This window comes from Polypterus senegalus, chromosome 2, assembly GCF_016835505.1.
Source record: "Polypterus senegalus isolate Bchr_013 chromosome 2, ASM1683550v1, whole genome shotgun sequence".
Lineage (NCBI taxonomy): Eukaryota > Metazoa > Chordata > Cladistia > Polypteriformes > Polypteridae > Polypterus > Polypterus senegalus.
In genome coordinates this window covers 188,681,208-188,703,618 of record NC_053155.1, presented here as the reverse complement: position 1 = coordinate 188,703,618, position 22,411 = coordinate 188,681,208, and the positions used below count along the sequence as shown (strand labels likewise).

The 22,411-nt window shown below is 35.4% G+C and overlaps 1 protein-coding gene across 2 annotated transcripts in view; it reads right to left on the bottom strand.

The window, feature by feature from the left end:
* Positions 1-22,411, bottom strand: part of pir (pirin) — a 149,522-nt gene that overhangs the window by 13,421 nt on the left and 113,690 nt on the right. For both annotated transcript variants that reach the window (XM_039745056.1, XM_039745057.1), the window contains exons 7-8: positions 13,193-13,237; positions 3,459-3,541 (exon numbers count right to left, since the gene is read on the bottom strand). In XM_039745056.1, coding sequence (XP_039600990.1) covers positions 3,459-3,541; positions 13,193-13,237 — 128 coding nt within the window. The remainder of the gene's footprint in view (positions 1-3,458; positions 3,542-13,192; positions 13,238-22,411) is intronic.

The window sequence follows — 22,411 nt, the reverse complement described above, 5'->3', positions numbered from 1 at the left end:
AGGTTTCCCGTAATGTCAGTTCTTCATATTTGAGTATGGAAAACAGTTTTTCAGAACAAATATGGTATGCAAAAGTGTGGGCACCATTGCTTAAATTATCTGTTACTTTAAACAGCTAAGTGAGCAGAAGATGAACCGATCACCAAAAGGTATAAATTTAAAGATGACACATTTCTCTACTATTTTAAGCAAGATTATATTTGTATTTCCATCATTCACAGGAACAAAATACCAAAAAAAATTAAAAGGGTCTGAAGCAATAGTTTGGGCACCTGACATAGTCGGTACTTGTAACACCCTCTTTGGCAAAAATCACAACTTGTAAACACTTTTTGTAGTCAGTTAAAAGTCCTTCAGCATTTACTTGGGGTATTTGCACATGTTTGTCCCTGTAAAAGGCTTTTAATTCTACATGTTTCTTGGGCCATCTTGTATGCACTGCTCTTTTGAGAACTATCCACAGGTTTTCAATAATGTTTAGGTCTAGGGACTGTGAGGGTCATGGCAAAACTGTCAGCTTGCACTTTTTGAGGTATTCCATTGTAGATTTTGAGGTTAGTTTCGGTTCATTATCTTCTTGTAGAACCCATCCTCTTTTTAGCTTCAACTCTTTTACAGATCTGCGGTGGGCTGGCACCCTGCCCGGGGTTTGTTTCCTGCCTTGTGCCCTCTGTTGGCTAGGACTGGCTCCAGCAGATCCCCGTGACCCTGTAGCTAGGATATAGAGGGTTGGAAAATGGATGGATGGATGTTTTACAGATGGTGTTATGTTTGCTTCAGAATTTGCTGGTATTTACAGTATTTGAATTCATTCTTCCCTCTACCAATGACATGTTTCCTGTGCCACTGGCTGCAACACAAACCTAAAGCATGATTGATCCATCCCCATGCTTAATAGTTGAAGATGTGTTCTTTTCCTGGAATTTGGCAACCTTTTTTCTCCAAAAAAACCTTTGCACATTGTGGCTAAAAAGTTCTATATGAACTTCATCAGTCCACAGGACTTGTTTCCAAAATGTATCAAGCTTGTTTAGATATTTATTTGCAAACTTCAGGCGCTGATTTTTGTGGCTAGGATGCAGGAAAGGTTTTTTTCTGTTGACTCTACCACAAAGGTCATATTTGTTCAGGTGTTGTTGCACAGTAGGACAGTGCACCACCACTCCAGAGTCTGATAAACCTTCTTGAAGGTCTTTTGCAGTCAAACAGGGGTTTTTATTTGCCTTTCTAGCAATCCAATGAGCAGTTCTTTCTGAGGGTTTTCTTGGTCTTCCAGAGCTCAACTTGACATCCACTGTTCCTATTAACTGTCCTTTATTAATATCATTATGAACTGAGGAAACAACTTCCTGAAAACAATTTGCTATCTTCTTGTAGACTTCTTCTGCTTTGTGAGGATCAATTACTTTATTTTTCAGAGTGCTAGGCAGCTGCTTAGGGGAGCCCATGGCTGCTGAGAATTTATACAGCTTTGCAGTTAGCATCACATGGCATTTCCTAATGATAACTGTGAACAATCCATAGGCCTATCAGGTTAATTAAGGTTTGAGACCCTGATAAAAGTTATCTGAGACCTCAAACTTTTGGATGGTGCACCTTTCTTTTTATCACCGTATAACTGTATAAAACAAAAACAATACACTAATTTTGCATAAAATGCTGAATAGAAATGTGTCATCTGTAACTGTATGCCTTTTGGTGATCAGTTAATCTTCTTCTCACTTAACTATTCACAGTAACAGACATTTTAAGCAAGGATGCCCAAACTTTTTATGCCACTGTGTATTCATTTTGTAAGATAATCAGATACACATATCCTAACAATATGCAATAGTAAACTGACTAGTCCCAAATAAGCCAACTGATATTATTATTCTTACCTCTAGCTACAACTAGAAGTCAAGCAAAATGACACCTTTATTGGCTAACTAAAAAGATTACAATATGCAAGCTTCCCAGGCAGCTCAGGCTCCTTCTACAGACAAGATGTAATGATTTTGTTCATTTTGTCATCTTGCTTGACTTCTCATTGCATCCAGAACGACTAACATAGCACAACACCCTGCTATTACCTCTGGATATAAAGAAAACTTAATTTACAAAAAATATGATTGCATTGTAGAAATTAAACATCAAATAATTATGTTCATGTAAACAGTCACTGTTCATTGCTAGGGATCAACTAGTTAATTGCACCACCTATTCTATTTTAATACAAGGAGTACTTATAATTATCATTTTACATACAGGGATGTCAACCATCTGGAGGCATATTATAATAAATGCAAGAAAATATTACAACTACAAACAGCCCTGTCTAACATAAAACATTGTATTCTACAATTATAGTTTAATTTACAAAAAAACATTATGCAATCTATGCCTCAAAAAATAAAATGCATGTCCTAAACTACATCTATCTATCTAAAATGTAATGTAATAGGCAGTGAATAAGAGGCCCATACAGTATTGTATTGTCTGATGTAAACTGTAAAGATAAGCGTTTGTTTGAATAGGTAAAGAAATTGAAAATGTTGCTAAGTGAATTGCTTTTGACCATTTTTGTTTCTTCTCAATATAAAAGCTCAACATATAATTTACTATGTCCCATTAATAAAGACTTGAACTTTGCTCAAGAAGCATGTCGGAACATTACTCATGCAAGCAGATGACTCTTAATGCATAATTTCTTGTTTTAATTCCTTGCTGAAAGTGGTGAACTTTTATATTGTGGAAAGAAAATGAAACAAAATTTTTCTTAAACAACAGGTGATAACTCAATTACTCAAGGGTTGTAAATAGAATGGAAAGTGGGGAGTGCACAATAAAAGAGTGCACATTCCCCAGCCCTGTAAATGTTGGCAACAGGAGGCTACAATAGAGGTCCCGGCAGGACAGCAAATGCAACAGCAGTCTGGCAGGGGTACCTAGTGCTGTCAGAGGGAGCTCTGGGAAGAAAAACATATGGATTTTGTAAGGTTATGCCTGACCCGGAGAAGAAACTTCAGAGGAGACTGGAAATGACATTCGGAAGTAGTCCAGGGATTTGGCATAAAATAGGTCAGTGGCCACTGCTTTGGTGAATTTGGAATCGGGTAGAGTATGTATGACAGTTCACTTGGCACGAGGACGGAGAAGACAAGAGGAGAATGAAGGGAGAAAGGTAGAAAGTGTAGACAAGAGGAAGCATGAAGGATCTTTTAAAATTTTCTTCACTACCTTATCTGTTGTGTTTTGTTCCCAAAGCTTTGTAATATTCTTTATTCAATTGTAATAAAACCTTCCTTCCCTTATAATTTTAGTTTATTTGGCATTGTTTGGGTTTGGGGACTGTTGGAGCCCCCAACACAGGCCACAACTAGAAGGTGTGACTTTACTTGCCAGCTTCAGTTTATTTCATAGAATAGTTCTTATTTATGTTTATGTAAATTGTACAAATCAATAAAATACAATAGTACCTTATTTTCCATTAGTATACTTTCACCATCACCAAGAACACATGTATAATGGGGATCAATTTTCCTTTGATCATTTTCAGGACCTACACATAAACAGAAAAACAAATTTTATAATTTTTGTGATTGTACCTGTAAGTCATGAGAAAGAAATATATATCTTTCTAGCCATATGAAAATCATGGAAAATATAAGGAACTAAATATAAAAAATGTCTTGGTTTGATACTGACTTTACGAATAAAGAATGTGAATTCACATGACAAACTAGCCATGATGTATACTGCCTCCAGACATAATGTGAAATGTAACGGCTATAATTTGGGGCTCATCTTGAACCAAAAGTTATTAAGAAAATAATTAAGAGATATCACTGGTTAAAGGGTTCAGTACGTAAGATGTTTCAACAGTTAAATGCAAGGATAACAGTCTAAGACTTTGTAAGTTTTGAAGTTCAAAACCTACAAAAAAAAAATTTAAATCTATGTTACTGAAACTATGAAGTGTAAAAATCAAAATAATGGAAAAGTTACGCCATGCCATTTTCTTTTTTTTCTTATTTTATGGATTTTATTAATTTTATTAAAATCAAATAACATTCCATACAAATAAGTCAAGTTTTACAAGACTTTGTTTAAAACAATTCAACCCCCACCATTGAGAAAGAGAGCTAGGCCAGCAGAGTAAAACTTAAAGTTAGTAAAAATACATAAATAGCCATGCCATTTTCTAACCCGAATAATCAACACCACAGTGGTTGGGAGGAGGGGTGGGTATTGCAGCATTTCCCAGACAGCCTGGGGTGCAAGGCAGGAACAAACCATGGAAAGGGTGCCAGTCCATCACAGGGTAAATGCACCCACACTGACACACCAAACACACACTAGGGCCAATATAGCATTGCCAATTCACCTAACTTAAATGTCTTTGGAAAATGGGACAACACAAAAGTACCCGGACGAAACCCCTGCACACATGGGGAGAACATGCAGACTCAACAGAGTGAGGACCTGGGACACGAACCATGGTCTCCTTACTGTAAGGCAGTGTCACCCAACTGGAAAAGTATGACTATTTACTAGATTTTATTATGTGTAATATCAAGGATCTCAATCATGTGAATTCAGAAGGAAAAAAATGTTTTGACATTACAGTTCACTGAAGCCAGATACCAACCATACAGCCACTGAACTGTTCATTGGAAAATAAACATCACTTTGTAAGAGTTCTCTAGTCATTTAAGACTTCCTAGAGACCCACAAAATACATAAAATATTGACAATATGTGTTCATATTCAAGTACGTGTTGTTTTTTACAGCACATTATTGTAAAGTGACTTTTTCTTTATTGGAAATATTGTACTGTCATTTGTTGCAGGGTAGCCTTTAGTGTTTTATTATGGTTCTACCCACAAATGATGACAATATTTTTTGAAAGTAACTCTCTTAAAACCTCATACTTTAAAGCCTACCTTACATGTTTATTTATATTAGAGCAATACATAAACAGAGTCTGTTCGATTTAAAAGAGCTCATTTTGAAGATCATGGAGAAATACACATAAATGGTCAGCTCTGATGAGAGAAAAAATAGAAAAAAAAGGAAAAATATTGAACTAAACAATGGACCTAAACATTTGTCCACCAAACACAATAATTAGCTATGACGAAAACACTGATAAATGGTACATAGGGTTTCATCACATTGAATCCATAAACCATTCTATTCTGTTCACACTTTTATCTCAAACTTAGAGATCATTAGAAGTATTACTCTGTTAAGTGTGTTCAACCCACCTTTCCTAGAAGGCAGTTTAGTGAAGTTCCAAATGCAGAGTGCCACCAATTCTTTCTTATGGAGAGTGGTGAATCATTGGGCCCAGACATATTTTATGCAGTATTTGCATTAAACATGTTAACAATAATAATATCATTGTTTCAGAAGCTCTACATTAAATTCTCACATTACAAAATGTGTATATATATATATATATATATATATATATATATATATATATATATATATAATATAATATAATATAATATAATATAAAAAAAACAGCATCTGGCATTTGTGCGATGATGTTTTCATATATATTGTCTCTTTCTTTTAGGTGTGTAATAGAACCACAGCATAGAGAGAAATGCAATATTATTTGAAAACGAACAGCGTCCGATCAGCTGTAAAAGTATGGCATTTCTAAATGTTTGCTTTTTTTCAGTCTAATTCTCTCAGTCAGACTGTATATTTGTCTCTTATTCAGTGCACGCAAGAACATGCAGGTGGCCAGATGCTGTGTGCTACAGCATGCTGGCGGTGATCAATGCACATTTTAAAAAAAGAAAGAGACAAATATATGTGACGTTTTGAAGAAATCATTTTATGACACAATTTACCTTTATTTATTTACTTACTTCCTAAAGCCTAAAGTCACAAGCAGTGTGCATGCTCAAAAATGTGTGTAATGCCACGAAAAGTGCCTGTTGACACTTTAGTATGCAAGCAATGGTATGTGCATTCTTGCTCCGACGTAGAAGGGAGCTGAGTTTACCTCTGTTATAGCGCGTCTATGTGAAAACAGCAGTGTCAGATGCGGGGGTGGGGTGTGTTTGGGCTTGTGAACGCAGCTGAGATAAAACTGACTAAAAAAAAAAAAAATCAAAGCTAACCTTTAAAAGTATCATAAATTACACCGGCTGTTACAGACTGATATCAAATTTATGTTTTTATTCTAAAATAGAAAGACTAAGAGCAGTTTACTTCTCAAAACAGAGAGGTGCTGGATCGACCTTTTGATTCCCAGTCGCCAGCTGATTCTATTGCGCCACGGAGGTAGTCATAATAAACAGGTGTCAATGTCGCATGTTAAGGCGCCTTTTTGTTTCTGCAGTTATATTTTTGAATAAAAGCGCAATTGTTGTGTTAGATTTGTACCTTTTGTGAAAGTATTTATTTGATATTTCCACTTCAGGCTTCATACATTATATAGTTTATGCCTACATTTTGTCATCTACTACTAGAATATAAAAAACGTTTCTGTTTTAACAATGTGTTTACACAGATTACTGTAGAAACGGAACAGACATGAAATGCGTGTGTTACAAACAACGATCTATTATATCCACTCTAAAACTCCACTTCATTCCCAGAAAATCAATCAAGGCATGAGCTGGGAGAAGTTTGTGCACGTTCTAAGTCGGTGGGGTGATGGAATAGCCGGCTGCGTACAGCCTGATTTTATCAGTACATTTAGATGACAAAAGACGCTGGTGGAGAGCTGTGAACGATTTTAAGAAGCGATTTAAGGTGGGACGGATTTACAAGTTTTTTCGTAGGCTCTGGTAATTCTAGTGTTAAAAGAATGAATAATTGAATAGCTGTTAACACACAATAAATTCAGCTATGGGTAAAAATTGCCCTGCATGACATGTAGTTGCAGATTTTTGATTATCTTTATACCCTCTAGGGTCCGCTACTGGGCAAAAAACCTCACAATACAAGAGAAGCTATTCTTGAACATGAAATCTGGTTCCAGTGTAATGTTGCCAATAAAGGTGAACCTGACTATATCTAGCTTGCATTTTTTAACATCAAACCTGAGCTACAACTACTTTTGCACCAGAGAAACAATGTTGAAGTTGCCAGTTTGCATGCCAAATCCCAAAATGTTGTAGGTCTTTCAAAGGATCATCTAACTTTCATTCTGATCACTGTTCAGATATAATACCCATCCACAAATACACAGTAATTCTAATGTATCCGTCATTGTTGCACTGAAAACCTGCCATGTAATCCTGGTTAGTTGTCAGAACTCTGCTACGCAATCTACTTTGCAACAGCCAAAAAAATATTACACTATCAGAAACAAAAAAGTTAAAGTTTGCTCATCGCAGATCTATCCAGCAATTTTATAACAGATGGCAGTCTTTCTTGGATATAGTGCCTTCTTTAGTTGTCAGAACAATCTTAGATCTCTTTTTTTTTTTTTTAATTTTATTAAATTTATTAATGCCTCACAGTTAGGAGACCCAGGTTAATTTCCCTGGTCCTCCCTGCGTGGAGTTTGCATGTTCTCCCCGTGTCTGTGTGGATTTCCTTCAGGTACTCCGGTTTCCTCCTACAGTTCAAAGACATGCAGGATAGGGGCATTGGTGATTCTAAATTATCCCTGGTGTGTGCGTGTGTGTGTGCGTGCCCTGCGATGGGCTGGCGCCCTGCCCAGGGCTTGTTTCCTGCCTTGCGCTCTGTGTTGGCTGGGATTGGCTCCAGCAGATCCCTGTGACCCTGTAGTTAGGATATAGCGGGTTGGATAATGGATGGATGGATGAATTTATTAAAATGAAATAACATTCCATACACATACATCAAGTTTTACAAAAAGAAGAAAAAAAATATTTGACAGAAATCAACCCCCACCCCTGAGAAAGAGAGCTAGGCCAGCAGTCTAAAACTTTATGCTAGTAAAGACAAATGAATAGATAAAATAATAAATGAATAAAGATAAATGGAGTAAAAGAGGGGAGAGAACCTGCTTCCTCAATTTAAATGCTTATTCTAAAATGTTATTGATTAGATCCTGCCAGGTTTTGACAATGTTTTGTACAGATCCTCTAAGTGCGAATTTGATTTTTTCCAGTTTCAAACAGTATATAATATCAGTTACCCACTGACTTAGAATAGTTGAGTTAGGATTCTTCCAATTGAGCAAGATAAGTCTATGTGCCAATAGTGTAGTAAAGTCAAATGAAGTTTGTTTGTCCTGCTCCACTTTAAGCCCATCTGGAAGTTCCCCAAACACAGCTATTAGTGGATTAGGAGGGATTGTGACATCCAAGCTGTCTGAAAGGCATTTAAAAATTTTGGTCCAAAATGATGTTAATTTGGTGTAGGCCCAAAACATGTGACCCAGTGAGGTCGGAGCTTCGTTGCAGCATTTGCAGGTTAGATCTTGTCCTGGAAACATTTTGGACAATTTTAAATGAGAGAGATGCACTCGATATATAATTTTAAGTTGAATAATTCTATGCTTTGTGCATTTGGAGCTCGAGCGAATTCTGTACATTGCTACCTTCCATCCCTTTTCTGAAATACTGAGTTAGAGAGCCTTTTCCCACTGTTCTCTTGGATCTTTGAAAGGGAGGGACTGTAAAATAGTTTTATATATTACAGAAATGCTGTCTGAGTCCTCAAGACTGAGCAATATTTCTTCCGGCATAGAGGTAGGTGAGAGGTGAGGAAAATTGGGCAGGTTCTGTTTAACAAAGTTTCAAATTTGAAGGTAGTGAAAGAAATGTGCTGCTGGTAATTTACATTTGGAGTGTAATTGTTCGTAGGAAGCAAAAACGTTGTCTATGTACAGATCTCTAAGTGATTTAATCCAGGTTTTAAAAACTTTGTATGTTTGAGAGGGTGGGAAAAGGTAGTTTTCTTGAAAAGGTGTCACAGATAAAGGCTTCTCTACCTTAAAATACTTCCTACATTGGTTCCATATTCTGATTGAGTGAAGCACAATTGGGTTCTTAGTATATTGGTGATAACTTGTATTTATTGGGGTACAAGGCAAGGAATATAAAGAAGTACTGCAGGATTTTATTTCTATTGCGGACCAAGCCTGTGTATGTTCGTCTATTTCTGTCCATGTTCAGGTTTTTATAGTTTGTATGTTTGCTGCCCAGTAATAAAATTGAAAGTTACGCAGAGCCATGCTGCCGTCCATCTTAGGTCTTTGTAGGGTTGCCCTTTGGATAAGTGGATTTTTTGAATTCCAAATAAATGAGGTTATGGTTGAGTCTAATTTCTTAAAAAATGATCTATTGATATATATTGGAATGTTTTGAAATAAAAAGAGAAGCTTAGGAAGGATATTCAGCTTAACAATATTAATTCTTTCAGCTAAAGTGAGATGAAGGGTTGACCCTCTATGCAAGTCTTGTTTAATTTTTTCCATACAGACGGCAAAATTTTGTTGATAAAGAGCTTTATGGTTACTTGTGATGTTTACTCCTAGGTATTTAAACTGATCTGCGATGATAAAAGGGAAGGTTGTCCAATCTAATATTGTATGTTTGAGAATTCACTGGGAAAAGCACACTTTTATTCAAATTGATTCTGAGACCAGAAATGTTTTGAAATTCTGTTAAAGCTATTAGGACTGCAGGCACAGTATTTTGTGGGTCTGATTATATACAGTACCATATCATCTACATATAGAAAAACGTTCTGTTCCAATCCTTCTCTGATAATCCCCTTTATCTCAATAGCATTTCGACAGTGAATTGTGAGTGGCTCAATCGCGATTGCAAAAAACAGTGGTGACAAGAGGCATCCTTGTCTGGTACCACGCTGTAGTCTGAAATGATGCTATTAATACAAACTGAAGCTTCTGGATTGGTATACAGTAATTTGATCCATGCAGAAATGTTCAGGCCAAACCCAAATTTCTCCAATGTAGTGAAAAGGTAGTTCCATTCAACCATGTCAACTGCTTTTTCTTCATCCAATGATAATAATACCTCTGGGGTGTTTGACTTTGTTGGTGAATATATTACATTAAACAGGTGTCGAAGATTGGAAGCTAGGTGTCTGCCTTTAATAAATCCAGATTGGTCTTGTGATATTACCAAAGGCAGCACTTTCTCCATCCTTCTAGCTAGGACTTTGGAGAGTATGTTAACATTGTTAATCAGAAGTGAGATTAGTCTGTACGATACACATGTTAATTAGTCCTTATTTTGTTTAGGAAAGACAGTAATTAATGCTTGGCAAAAAGTTTGACGTAGAATTCTATTTTCTCTAGTTTCTGTAAATGTTGCTAATAGAAGGGGAGCTAGCTGAATAGAGAATTTCTTATAAAATTCGGCAAGGTAGCCATCAGGGCCTGCTGCTTTCCCACTCTGAAGTGAGTTTAAAGCATCTAGTAATTCTGATAGTGCCAAAGGTTTATCCAATTCCTCTGCCCTAAAAGTATGTTTGTGATATCTGTAATGCATCCATAATAATGTTCATAATAATGATATCTTGATTTAAGTATGAGTTGTTCAGTTTCTTAAGTTGTTAAGAGGTTGAGCTTTGAATGCAGAGCCTGCCTTTTCCTATGAAGCATCTCACTTGGACACCTGGCATGTTCTTGATCTATTCTAGTAATTTCATTGATTAGCTCTGATATCTTCTTGGCTTCCAATTTATTTTTGTGGGAAAGATATGAGATAATCTGTCCTCTTAAGAAGGCCTTCAGGGTTTCCCAGAGAGTTCCTGCAAAAACCTCTGAGGGTGTATTTCTCTCTAAAAAAATCGATTTGCTTGGATATAAATTCTGTACAGTTCTTGTCTGATAATAAAAGTGCATTAAGACGGCATCTGCGAGTATGTTGGGCATAGTGATTTTAGCTCCAAAATCAAGGGGGCATGGTCAGAAATAACAATAGCGGAGCACTTACAAGATTTAATCATAGGCAAGAAGCTGTTACCTGTAGCTGTAAAGAAATAATCAATTCTTGAGTAGCAATGATGCACTGGTGAGTAGAAGGAATATGCTCTCGAGTTTGGGTTTAGAAATCTCCTGGGGTCTGATAAGTTGTGGTCAGTTACAAACTGTGTAATTGTCTTTGCAGTGTTAGATGTCATCGCCCATGTGGCAGGAGACCTATCTAGGTCAGGATTTAAAACACAATTAAAGTCCCCAGCCATTATAATTTCATAAGTGTTCACATTGTAAATGGATGCAAATATATTTTGCATGAAATCCCTATCATCGACATTGGGTTCATAAATATTAATCAGAATCACTTTACAATTAAATACATTACCTATGACAATTACATATCTCCCCTCAGGATCAGATACTACATCTGATACTACAAATGAGACTGTTCTATGTATAAGAATACTAACACCTCTAGTTTTCTTTGTAAAGCTGGAATAGAATATTTGGCCAGTCCAGTCTTTGTGCACCTGAAACTGATCCTTGCTTAATAATTGGGTCTCCTGTAAAAATACAATTTTATGTATTTGAGACATTGCTGCTGAACTTTTATTGTCATTTTTTAGTCTTAACTGAAAATAAGACGGCTTTGACCTTAATTTCCAATTTTCCCAGAAGTTATTACACTGAAGGTTATTGTTACATTGGCATTTATAATTACAAGGATTAAAAAGATAGATTAGAGATAGTTTGCTCTCTTTCTCTCTCACCTTAGTTCACCCACCCCCCAGTTTTAACCTCCCCATGTGAGGCTGGACCCCACTTCCCAAAGTCCCAGTCTACTGACATACCTAGAGACAGGGCACGTCCAAAACAAAACAAGTCCCACGGCGGCAATGTATGAAGAATAAAATTGAGATATCTATTGCCAATACAGTGCAATTATTATAAGCATAAAATCTAATCTTCAGCAATCTTGAGATAGTAAAATATTAAGCCTAGGGAATGGTGTTAAAAAGTGGCCCTGGATAAGCATAGTAAACCCTAATATGATAATAACAATAACAATTAACCAAGGGTATGACGTTAAACAGTCTCCTTTAGAAAAGTAAAAAAAAAAAAAAAAAAGAAAAAAATTGTAATTAAAGTATCAACAAAAAGTGTCTGAGAATGGAAAAGGATGTATAATCACAGTACCAGTGTTATTGCAAGTGGATCAAACAACCGGCAAGATCTTCTTTGCCATGCCATCACAGGATGCAACTCATGATTGTATTTCAAAAAAGTGTTGGGATAAGCTTTCTTAACTCTTTTTCTGCTTCCTCCATAGTGGTAAAGATGTAATGCTTGTCCTGAATATCCACTTTCAGTTTGGCAGGGTACAAGAGACTTTTATTTTCTGATAAATTTATAATATTTAACTAATTGAAATGGAAGTTTGTAACACAAATATTTCCAACAAGAAGGATGCAGAACTGGGGCTGTTATGTGCTGTAAAAAATACCATGAGGCCTAAAGACACTCTAGGGCAAAAAGAGAAAGTGAATGGGGTCTGGAAGCAAAGTTATGCAAATGAATGTGGAATGAGATAAAAAATATAGCAAGAAAAAAACAATTTTTAAAATGAGTTATGATAATAAACCGTTAGAGGGATACTTGAGGTGAAATAAATACAAGATCTTTTTTTGACACTAAAAATGACTACTTTCCTTCTTAAGATGTTTGCTTTATTGCAATGATATACCTGGAACATTTTTATAATTATTCTTTAAATGCTTCACTTGCTTGCTTCAAATATATACAACTTATGTGAAGCTTTTTCAAAATTTGTTCATTTTGTAACTTGATTATCTAGATCAAGGTCACAAATTGTTTAAGTTAGGCAATAATGAATTTGTCAAATTAAATAACATTTCAAATTTTGGAAGTTTTGTTTTACAATAAAACTTTGATTTTTTTGCATTTTGCTATCTTCTTGGTGGAAGAAGCAAACAAATTATTCCAAAATTAGGCAATGATGAAAAAGCAATGATTTCTAACATTACTGTCAAAGTAAATGTTGACATCAGACATAATACTAAGATTACTGTAAGTACGGACTGCTAGTGGAAATTAGTTTAGCTTTTTTAAATTATGTAATATACAACTCTTCTCCATACAGTTTTAAAAACCTAAAAAGATAAAGATGTTAATTGTTCTATAAAGAGTATGCATGTTTTTTTTAGAAAGTTGTTGATATTTTTCTTCTTTAATTTGTTAATCTTAAATTTCCCATAAAATTGGTCAGCGGTTTGCCTGTACTGTGAAAACAAACTTACCAATATGAACACAGCCAGCAAGTGTGTAGATAAAAGCTGTCCAGCCTAAAAAAAAGTTAATAGTGTTAAATTGAATTGCATAAAGTACATTTTAACACATGTGTACTAGGAATTAAATTTACTACATTTTCATTTTCTGAACTTGCTTACGATCCTAGGCAATGGGAACCTTTCTGATTAGCAACAGGCCAAGGGAAGAAACAATTCAGCATAGTGCACTTCTCTATTGAAGGACACACACACAAATACCTGGTCATACACACTCATAATGGGTACATTTAGACTGCCCAATTAAGCTAAATTAGGTTGATCTACACATCTTTGATATATGAAAGGAACCTAGTAAAAATCTGCATAGATATGAAAAGAATGTGCACTCTTTACAAGGTAATGGGAATGCAAATCAAACCATGGTTTCAGGATTTGTGAGGAAGTACTACCAATACCTCAAAGAGTTCTTGACTGAGAATAATCTATAACTGCATAATCTATAACATAGTAAAAATGTGGACAGTTTTAAAAGCCTGCCTTTAACAACACACATAGAATATTTTGCAGTAAAAGGAAAATTTTAAGTCATAGTTAGAACTCCACTAAACAAAATGAATCATGCTAGCAGGGGGAAAAATCATATATAAGCAGTCTTCAGGCATCTTGCTAAAAATCATGTTCAGTGAGGAATGATAGCATTTAATGCATATATAACTGGCAGGAAATGCCTACAATATTAACACGCTATAAACAAGTGCAAGATATTATTTAAACGAAAAAACGACTAATGATGAAACAGAATCAAAAAGATGGTTATTGCAACAGTTGTGCAGCCTTTTATTCATCTTTCTCTTAGCTTACTTCCAATTACATATTTTTTTCTAAAAATAATGTGACTCCTTACATTTCCACAAAAAATAAAACTATTTAAGAGATTGCCACAGTTAATATTCTGTTGCATTAAGAAGTACAGACAGTTGTTACAGAATGACCCCTTATAGTTAGAGCTGAATACAGCTGAAGAGAAAAATGCCCTGGGAGAAAGAGAGCAAGGTAGAGTATGATAGAGAGACAGAGTGAGACAAGGCAGTGGAAAAACAAGACCAAAAGAAATGGATGATCATTAAGCATGACTTCAAAATTTGATCTTTTCCCCCCAACAAGGCACTTACACATACACAGCAGCACACATTTACAGTAATATTTTTATTTTTAAAAGGCATGACATAGTGTTTTACCTTCATTTCACATTCCCCCTGTACATACTTTAGTTTACATATTGCTAGAATTTTCAGTAATTTAGTGTAAATTATCAAAAGTATGTTAATAATAATATAATTGTAATTATTTCACTTATTTAAAAGTCAAAAATGCTAAAAACATTTACATTTTATTTATATTCATACACAAAATATTTATTTTGTAATCATATCTAGGAAACGTAACCAAAATCAGCCCTACGTACAAACTATAAATTGAAACACCTGTTTAAAAGCCATAAAGCATTTATCAAAAGTAACCAATAATCTAAAATGACAAACAACAGTGAATTTTTAAAGTGCTTGTTATTAGCTCAAATACGCATGAAGGGTTAATCATGATCCTGTCACTCACAATAAATGCCACCACCTGGAAAATATTTAGATTTGGAACCACAGATTCTCTGTATTTCCTGCTTTATCCCCAGAGCTTGAATTAATTACCACCTGTTCTTTATACTTATTTTATTAAAAAGTAGCTAGTGAAAGCTGTCACTAGACTTAACATTTCACATTACCTGTAAAAGTAAATTAAACAAACAGGAAAATACAATTTTTGTTCAGGAAATCACAGATATTTAACAGGAATTAAAAAAAAGATATTGGGCATAATCAAATATACAAGCCATAGTAAATCATAGAAAATGAGCACAATGAACTGGTTTTACAAATAAAGAAAAACAATACTGTAGTCTTAAAATACTCTAAATAGAAATAATAAAGTTATGTTAATATTTAAAACAATGTAAAGCAAAACTGCTTGTTAAGGGATGTACAGTAAAGTGCAGTACTGTAAAATGTTCATGCTTGTTAATTATCACCTTATGCTGTCCCAGCAATTAATCTTATGTAAACAAGGCCATCAATTAATTAACTGACTGACTAATTACTTTGTTAATTAATCAAAAGGAACTAATGTTTAAAAAAGTTTAGGCAGGTACCCTAGAAAACAAAATATTATCAGGGAGAATGAACTCAGTACATAACTGTTTATTGTGAAAATTGAACAGAAAAACAGCTTCCCATGCTCAGAATTGTACAGATTGTTGGCCAGTCTTGTGCATTAACCTGTTAACGTTACGAAGATTTGTTTGTGAAAAATTAGCATCAGTGTCTTGACAGTAGTAGTAAAAGTGTTTGCCATTGGCACATGATAACTTATTTAGAATTAGCCAACTGTCCGTGTAAGCTTTGCTAACCAATGTACATTTTAATTTGCATGAATGATTCTCTCTCTTGAGACTTAATCTGAAGTCCATCCTATAGCTTGTGGAGGACTTTCCTTCTTGAAGATTTATTTGAAATGTTAGCAGAGTAAGGTTTCCAAAAGCAACATTTATAATTAAACAAATTGAAAAATGCACATGCTCAGATTTTGCCATAATTATAACTCATCTAATAGACGGAAAAAAATACCGTAGTATATTTAGAAGAAGACTAAATCTATGGTGGTCTCATTTTCCAGAAAAAAGAATGACAATGACTGCAACTATCTTTGGAGAATGGTGGAAGAAAATAGACTGGTTACATATAATGCAAGAAAAAACAAAGTGCAATTTACAATTAAAATAATTTATTGCTGTAATGATCTGATCTTAATAGTTCTATGAAAAGAATTAAAATATAAATAATTGTCAAATGGGGTCAACTGAACCTGGGAAAACTGTTAGGAAATGGGTACAACATGTGTGCATTAATAGTAAGTATTATTAAGCAAATCTACATTTAAATTTTCAAGGCTTCCTATTGTATTTAATGTCTTTTGATCTGTTCTTTTCATAACCACAATTTCTATTTTTTTTATATTTTGTGCACTGATGACAAGTTTGAGTGAGGCCAAGTTGTTAAAGAGTTTCTGTACTTTTTCTTTCATCAGTCACTAAAATACTGCCACACAGTATGTTTTAACTTTTTTGCTTAACATAATAATGAATTTCAATAACAAATATACAGGTAGCTTACATTTTTGAAACCAAATTGCAGAGCAAAAACAATAATTTTGTGATTCCAACGACAAGGAGGCTGATCAATAAAAATTCTAAAATTAAAGCACTGCCTTTACATATGATCAGTGACAAATGATAAAAAGAAATTGGCTAAAAAATGACTGACATACTAAAGAGAAATGAATGCCCTTATGCCCCCAGCCAATGAGACAGAAGTACTGAAACAGTTCATTCAGTAATGAAGCAGTTACAACCAGAGTCTTATCATCCAGGCAGATGAGCAGGTGGAATATCCAGAACTACAGCAGGAATAGTTGCAGTCAGTGATCAACACTTTCCACACCCAGTATTAATCTATCCCAGCAGCAGACAGTTATTAGCAGCTTTCCCATCTGCTATTGTCTGAACTCATTCTGCATATTAGTCAAATATACCTATGGAGTGATCTCACGACTGTATTTAACTGGAAAACTGGGAAAGTCACTTTAACCTTTGATGGGGTCTTAAATTTGGACAGACTTCAGATGAATGACCGTTGTTATAAATGTAGTGTCAAGACTGATACAGCTTCATGACTTAACTGATAATGCCTAAGATTGCAAAGGTCAGTTTAAACTTTCTTCTTGTTTTCAAATTTGTTGCACAAATTTGGGGGTGGCTGTGCAAGAAAGTTTAATGAGGTCACACCCTCAACTGCCTGCCTGTTCACGAGAGACTTGATTTTCTGCCATATTAGTTTACAGCATGTTTGTTTGTTTATTGTTTCAGTTGTTTTTTTACGTTAAATATAAAATACTGGAATTCAACAGTCTCATATCTCCATTCATCTGACCGTGACACCTACACTTGGCTTTCTGTTAGCTAAACCCTGTGAATTAGTGCATTTCTAGAGGTTCCTGACATACCTCTTTTACACATTTAAAGTAGCTTTTAAATCATAATTTTTCTACTCATTGGTCATAATAAGGCATTTATTATTCTGCCATTATTATTATTTATACAAGCCTGCATATTTCACAGTATTTATGAGTATGTGAATAATTCCATAATTGTTCTTCCACCTTTTATCTTCAGACCCACACTCTTTTCAAAACTGGTGCTTTGAAAAACTCCCTTTGCTCCATTTTTCATCCTAACATTTCTCTTTCCAAACAAATGTGTTTTGCTTTTGCTGCGTTTTTTTCTTGCTATCCACCGACTCATGCAAATTTCTGCCTGTGATAATTATTCTGTACTCATACAAATGAAAAATACCTGGTACCAACTATGTACCCCAAACATTAATCAATTCCAATTTTTCATAAGTTAATGCTTTGCCTGCTGAAGGCCTTGGAAATACTGCATTACAAGACACATCTTGTTCTTGGTGTGTATTGCCATCTCTTCATTATTTGTTGCTGGCTTACTTGTACATAGCTTTTGAGAATCACCTTTGTTTATATACCGGGCTTTATCTCTGCTATTTTCTTTCTACTCTGGTTAGCCTACTTATTCATATTTTTCTTCTTTTACATGTTTCCTTTGGCTGAAGACTCTTCTTTTTTGTCTAACAGAAATTTCCGGTTGGAAATCTTAACGGAAATTATCAGAAACGGTTAAGAAACAGTTCCAGCTATATTAGAACAGATGTAATTCTTTACTGGTATCAAATCCATTAATCAGTGGCGGAAAGCAGTTAAGTTCCTAAAATCATCACTAATTCTTAACTGGTCTGTTGTAGGAATAGAGGGTGATGTACTTTTCTTTATTGTATTCACTTTCAAATCTATTAGTTTCTGCATTCTGTATGCATGCCATACACACCCCAAAGCATAAGGTTTTTATGGACAATCCTCAGGGTCAATGGGAAAATTGACTGAATTGTGGAACTGGAGAATTTGGGAGGTTGACTGATGTGATTTTTGACATTATTTTCAAATTTGAAACGAATTTTTTTTTTTTTTAATGGCTGCCTTTATAAAACATGTTTTCTGGTCTCACATGAGGAACTTAATAGCACACAGGTAGTCCAGCTCCTCCAGGTCCTCCAGGATGGCACATCAGAAGAAAGTTTGCTGTGCCTCTCAGTAGAGTCTCAAGAGCATGGAGGAGTCACCAGGAGACAGACTGTTACACATGGTGAGCTGGATAGGGCCGTAGAAGGGCATCAACCCAGGAGCAAAACTGGTATCTGCTCCATTGTGTGAGGAGGAACAGGAGGAGCACTGTCAGAGCTATATAAAATGACCTCTAGCTGGCTACTGGTAAGCAAGTTTCTGACCAAACTGTCAGGAACAGATTCCATGAGGGTGGCATGAGGGCCCGATGTCCTCTAGTGGGACTTGTGCTCACAGTCCAACACTGTGCAGTTTAATTGGGATTTGCCAGAAAATACTACAACTGGCAGCTCCACCATTGACTCCCCATTTTCTTCACAAATTAGAGCAACACTGAGCACATGTGACAGATGTGAAAGAGTGTGGAGATACTGTGGTGAACGTTATATAGCCTGAAACATCATTCAGCATGACAGGTTTGGCAGTGGGTCAGTGATGGTCTGGGGAGGCATATCCTTGGAGGGTCACATAGACATCCATTTGCTAGGCAATGGTCCCTGACTGCTGTTAGGTACCGGAATGAAATCCTCAAAGTCACTGTTAGACCTTACACTGGTGCTGTGGGCCCTGGGTTCCTCCTGGTGCAGTGCAATACCCATCCTCATGTGGCAAGAGTGTATAGGCAGCACATGATGCCATTCACTGGCCATTCCCCAGACTTCAATCCAATTGAGAACCTTCTGGGACATTATGTATTGGTGCATCCGACCCCACCAACTAGCACCACAGACTGTCCAGGAGCTCACTGATGCCCTGATCCAGGTCTGGCAGGAGATCCCCTAGGACACCATCTGCTGTCTCATCAGGATCATGCCCAGACATTGTCGGGAGTGAATAAAGGCACATGGGGATTAAGCACACTACTGAGTCACATTAGGAGTTACTGTGATGAAATTCAAGCAAATTGGATCAGCCTGTGATTTGAATTTTTGACTTTGATTTTTGGTGTGATGCTGAATCCAGCCCTCAATGGGTTTTATACAGTATTACACAGTAAATATTTTCCACTTGAATATTTTGTTCATTGAGATCCGATGTGTGATTTAACTGTTCCCTTAATTTTTTTGAGTAGTATAGTAATTCAAGAGACTAGGGCCTTTTTAACTATAATTGACAATTGCTTTACCTACTGTAAATAATAACCAATAAGCTAACCCAAAGAAGTAAGCCATTCATTTTCATACTATGAAATATAGCGGTCTTAAAATTAAGCATTTTAATCAATAAAAAATACAGTGCTGTGTATTTGCCATTTTCCTAATTTCTTCTGTTTCTGCATATTTTACAGAATGATGGCTTTAGACCTTTAGACAAAATGAGATATTAGAGAAAGGGAACATAAGTGAACGCATAATACATTTCTTAAATCATTACTTACAGTAGTTTATTTAAGGAACAAAGTTATCCAACACCCCCATCATCCCTCTGGTAGGTTTGTGAGCATGAACTGCTCGTTTCAGGTCTCATTACAACATTTCAATTGGTTCAATTCAGAATAAACCACTCCAAAATTTTAGCTTTGCTTCTTTTGAGCCTTTCAGTTGCAAAATGGACTTTTGTTTTGGGTTCTTGCCCTGCAGCATAACCCAATCATGTTTCAACTTCAGATCACAAACACATAACCTAATATTATTCTAAAAAGAATGTTCTGGTGAGATGCAGAATTCATGTTTTTTTCCAATATTGGCTGGTCTTCCAGGTCCAGGGGCTCCAAAGCATTCCCACATCATCACACTACCACCCCTATGTTTTACTAGAGGTATGATATTCTTCCTGTTGAATGCTGCAATAACTTTACACTACAGGGAGACCCGTGTCACCAAGACACAGAACATTTTTTCAAAAGATTTGGTGATCATCCTAGTGTTTCATGGCAAATGTAAGATAAGCACTGATGTTACTCTTGGACACCAAAGGCTTCCACTTTTTTTTTTCCATGAATCCCATTTTTACTCAGTCTCTTTCTTAATATGAATTCATAAATGCTAACCTTAGCTGATACTAGAGAGGCCCGCAGTTCTTTGGATGTTTTTTTGGGAGCCTCTGCAACGTTCAGAATGAGTTGTCACTGTGCCCTTGTGGTTCTCCACTTGAAGATAATGGATTCACTGTGGTGCTGTTTAATATCAGAGACTCCTACTGCATGTAACCCTTTCTTGATTAGTACGTTTCAACAATTTCTTACTTCAAATTTTCTAGCATTTCCTTTGACTGAGGCATAGTGTTCTTCTAGAAATTTTGTGAGAGGTGATTACTACACTCCCATTGCAGTCAGTTGAGGCTAATTATTAATTAACTTTGGTCAACTGTTTGAGTCAGTAACTAAGGGGGAAATGACCTACTGGTGTTGGACAACTTTATTACTTAAATATATTAAGTAGAAATATAGAAATGTTATATGTTTGTTCTGGTTCCCTTTACCTAAAATTACATTTTTCCTATAGATGTAAAGCCATTCATTGTGACACATATACAACTAAAGAGGATTTCAGGAAGGAAGCAAATTCTTTTCACATCACTGTAACATTCATTTGTAATATTTTATATGTGGTACTTTTTACATTGTATTAGACCATGGCACAAACTAACTTGAGGAAAAATAAGAATTAACAAAGGCATTTATTCATTTATTAATCAAACCAAAAATACAGCAGCCATGTAAGTAACATATATCAAATAGCCAAGATACAACACTGACACTTCCAGCGATCAAATTAAAAATCAATAAGTATAATCACATTACACTATTCTTAATTGGACAACTCAAATCTTTGATCTAATTTATAATGCTTTAAATAGACTCCCTCAGCGTTTCACTTTTGAAGCTTAAAACCTGTGCAAAGTAAGTTTTGCATTTGAAAGATGAAGATTTAAAATGAAAGAGAATTACTAGCTAGAAAAATAAATAGTGAACTAGAGAACTGAAAACAAAAATGGAGATCCACTACTTTAAGAAAGGCTTCTCTCCAAAGAGAAGATATACTCCACTGCTAAATGTAATATTTTTATTGCTGAAGCATAACATCTGCATTGTGTTGGCTAGCAAATCTATCAACTTGATTTTTTATTTATGTTTAATCTTCTGGGAACCAAATCCACCTTAGGTAAAAGAACTTTGCCAAGTAACAGGAAAAAAAAAAAAAAAACATTACAGCTTTGACACAGCTGGACCCTCTTTGTCACTTCACACATGACTACAACGCTCTTGGATACTTGCCTCGGTAGTTTTGTTTGCGTACTTTAGAAAGAATGAACTGACAAACCACCTGGTATATGAGAATAGGAAAAACTTGAGGAACCATTTTACTTATATTTATTCTGGAAATGATTTGATAAAAAGTGTCAACTGACTTTAAAAGACACTAAATTCATTAATCAGATAAAGAAATAATAAATAAACTCTAAATAGGCTGATGAAATATTCACAGCCTTTGCTACAAAATATGAACCTTCATAATGGCAGCAATTCCTTTGGCAGCACTGATTTCAACAATACATTTCTCTTATTTGCTCTTCAAAGTCGGCACTTTCAATTGGCTATTTCAAAACAAGAAATTTGACCAGCTTCTCTTTATTTTGTGTTTAGGATCACAGATACCTTAACACTACCCAGCAGAACTAGTTGGTTGAATCCAGAATTTATTGTTCGAAGAATGACCATCAATTTTCTACTTATTAAGGCATACAAATACTGAATATCTGCCACTGAATATCTGCTCATATCTGTCCAAACAGCATTCTTCAAAAAACATTTTGGATCACTTAAGTGGCTACTGTAACTTAAGACATTTTTGTAAAACATTGGCTTTCTTCTGTGTAACCCCTACTGAACACAATTGTTTTCAAAGTTTTCCCTATGGTGTATTCATAAGCTTCAACAACTACCAATATGACAAATATCTACAGGTCAGTGACTATTATCATGGG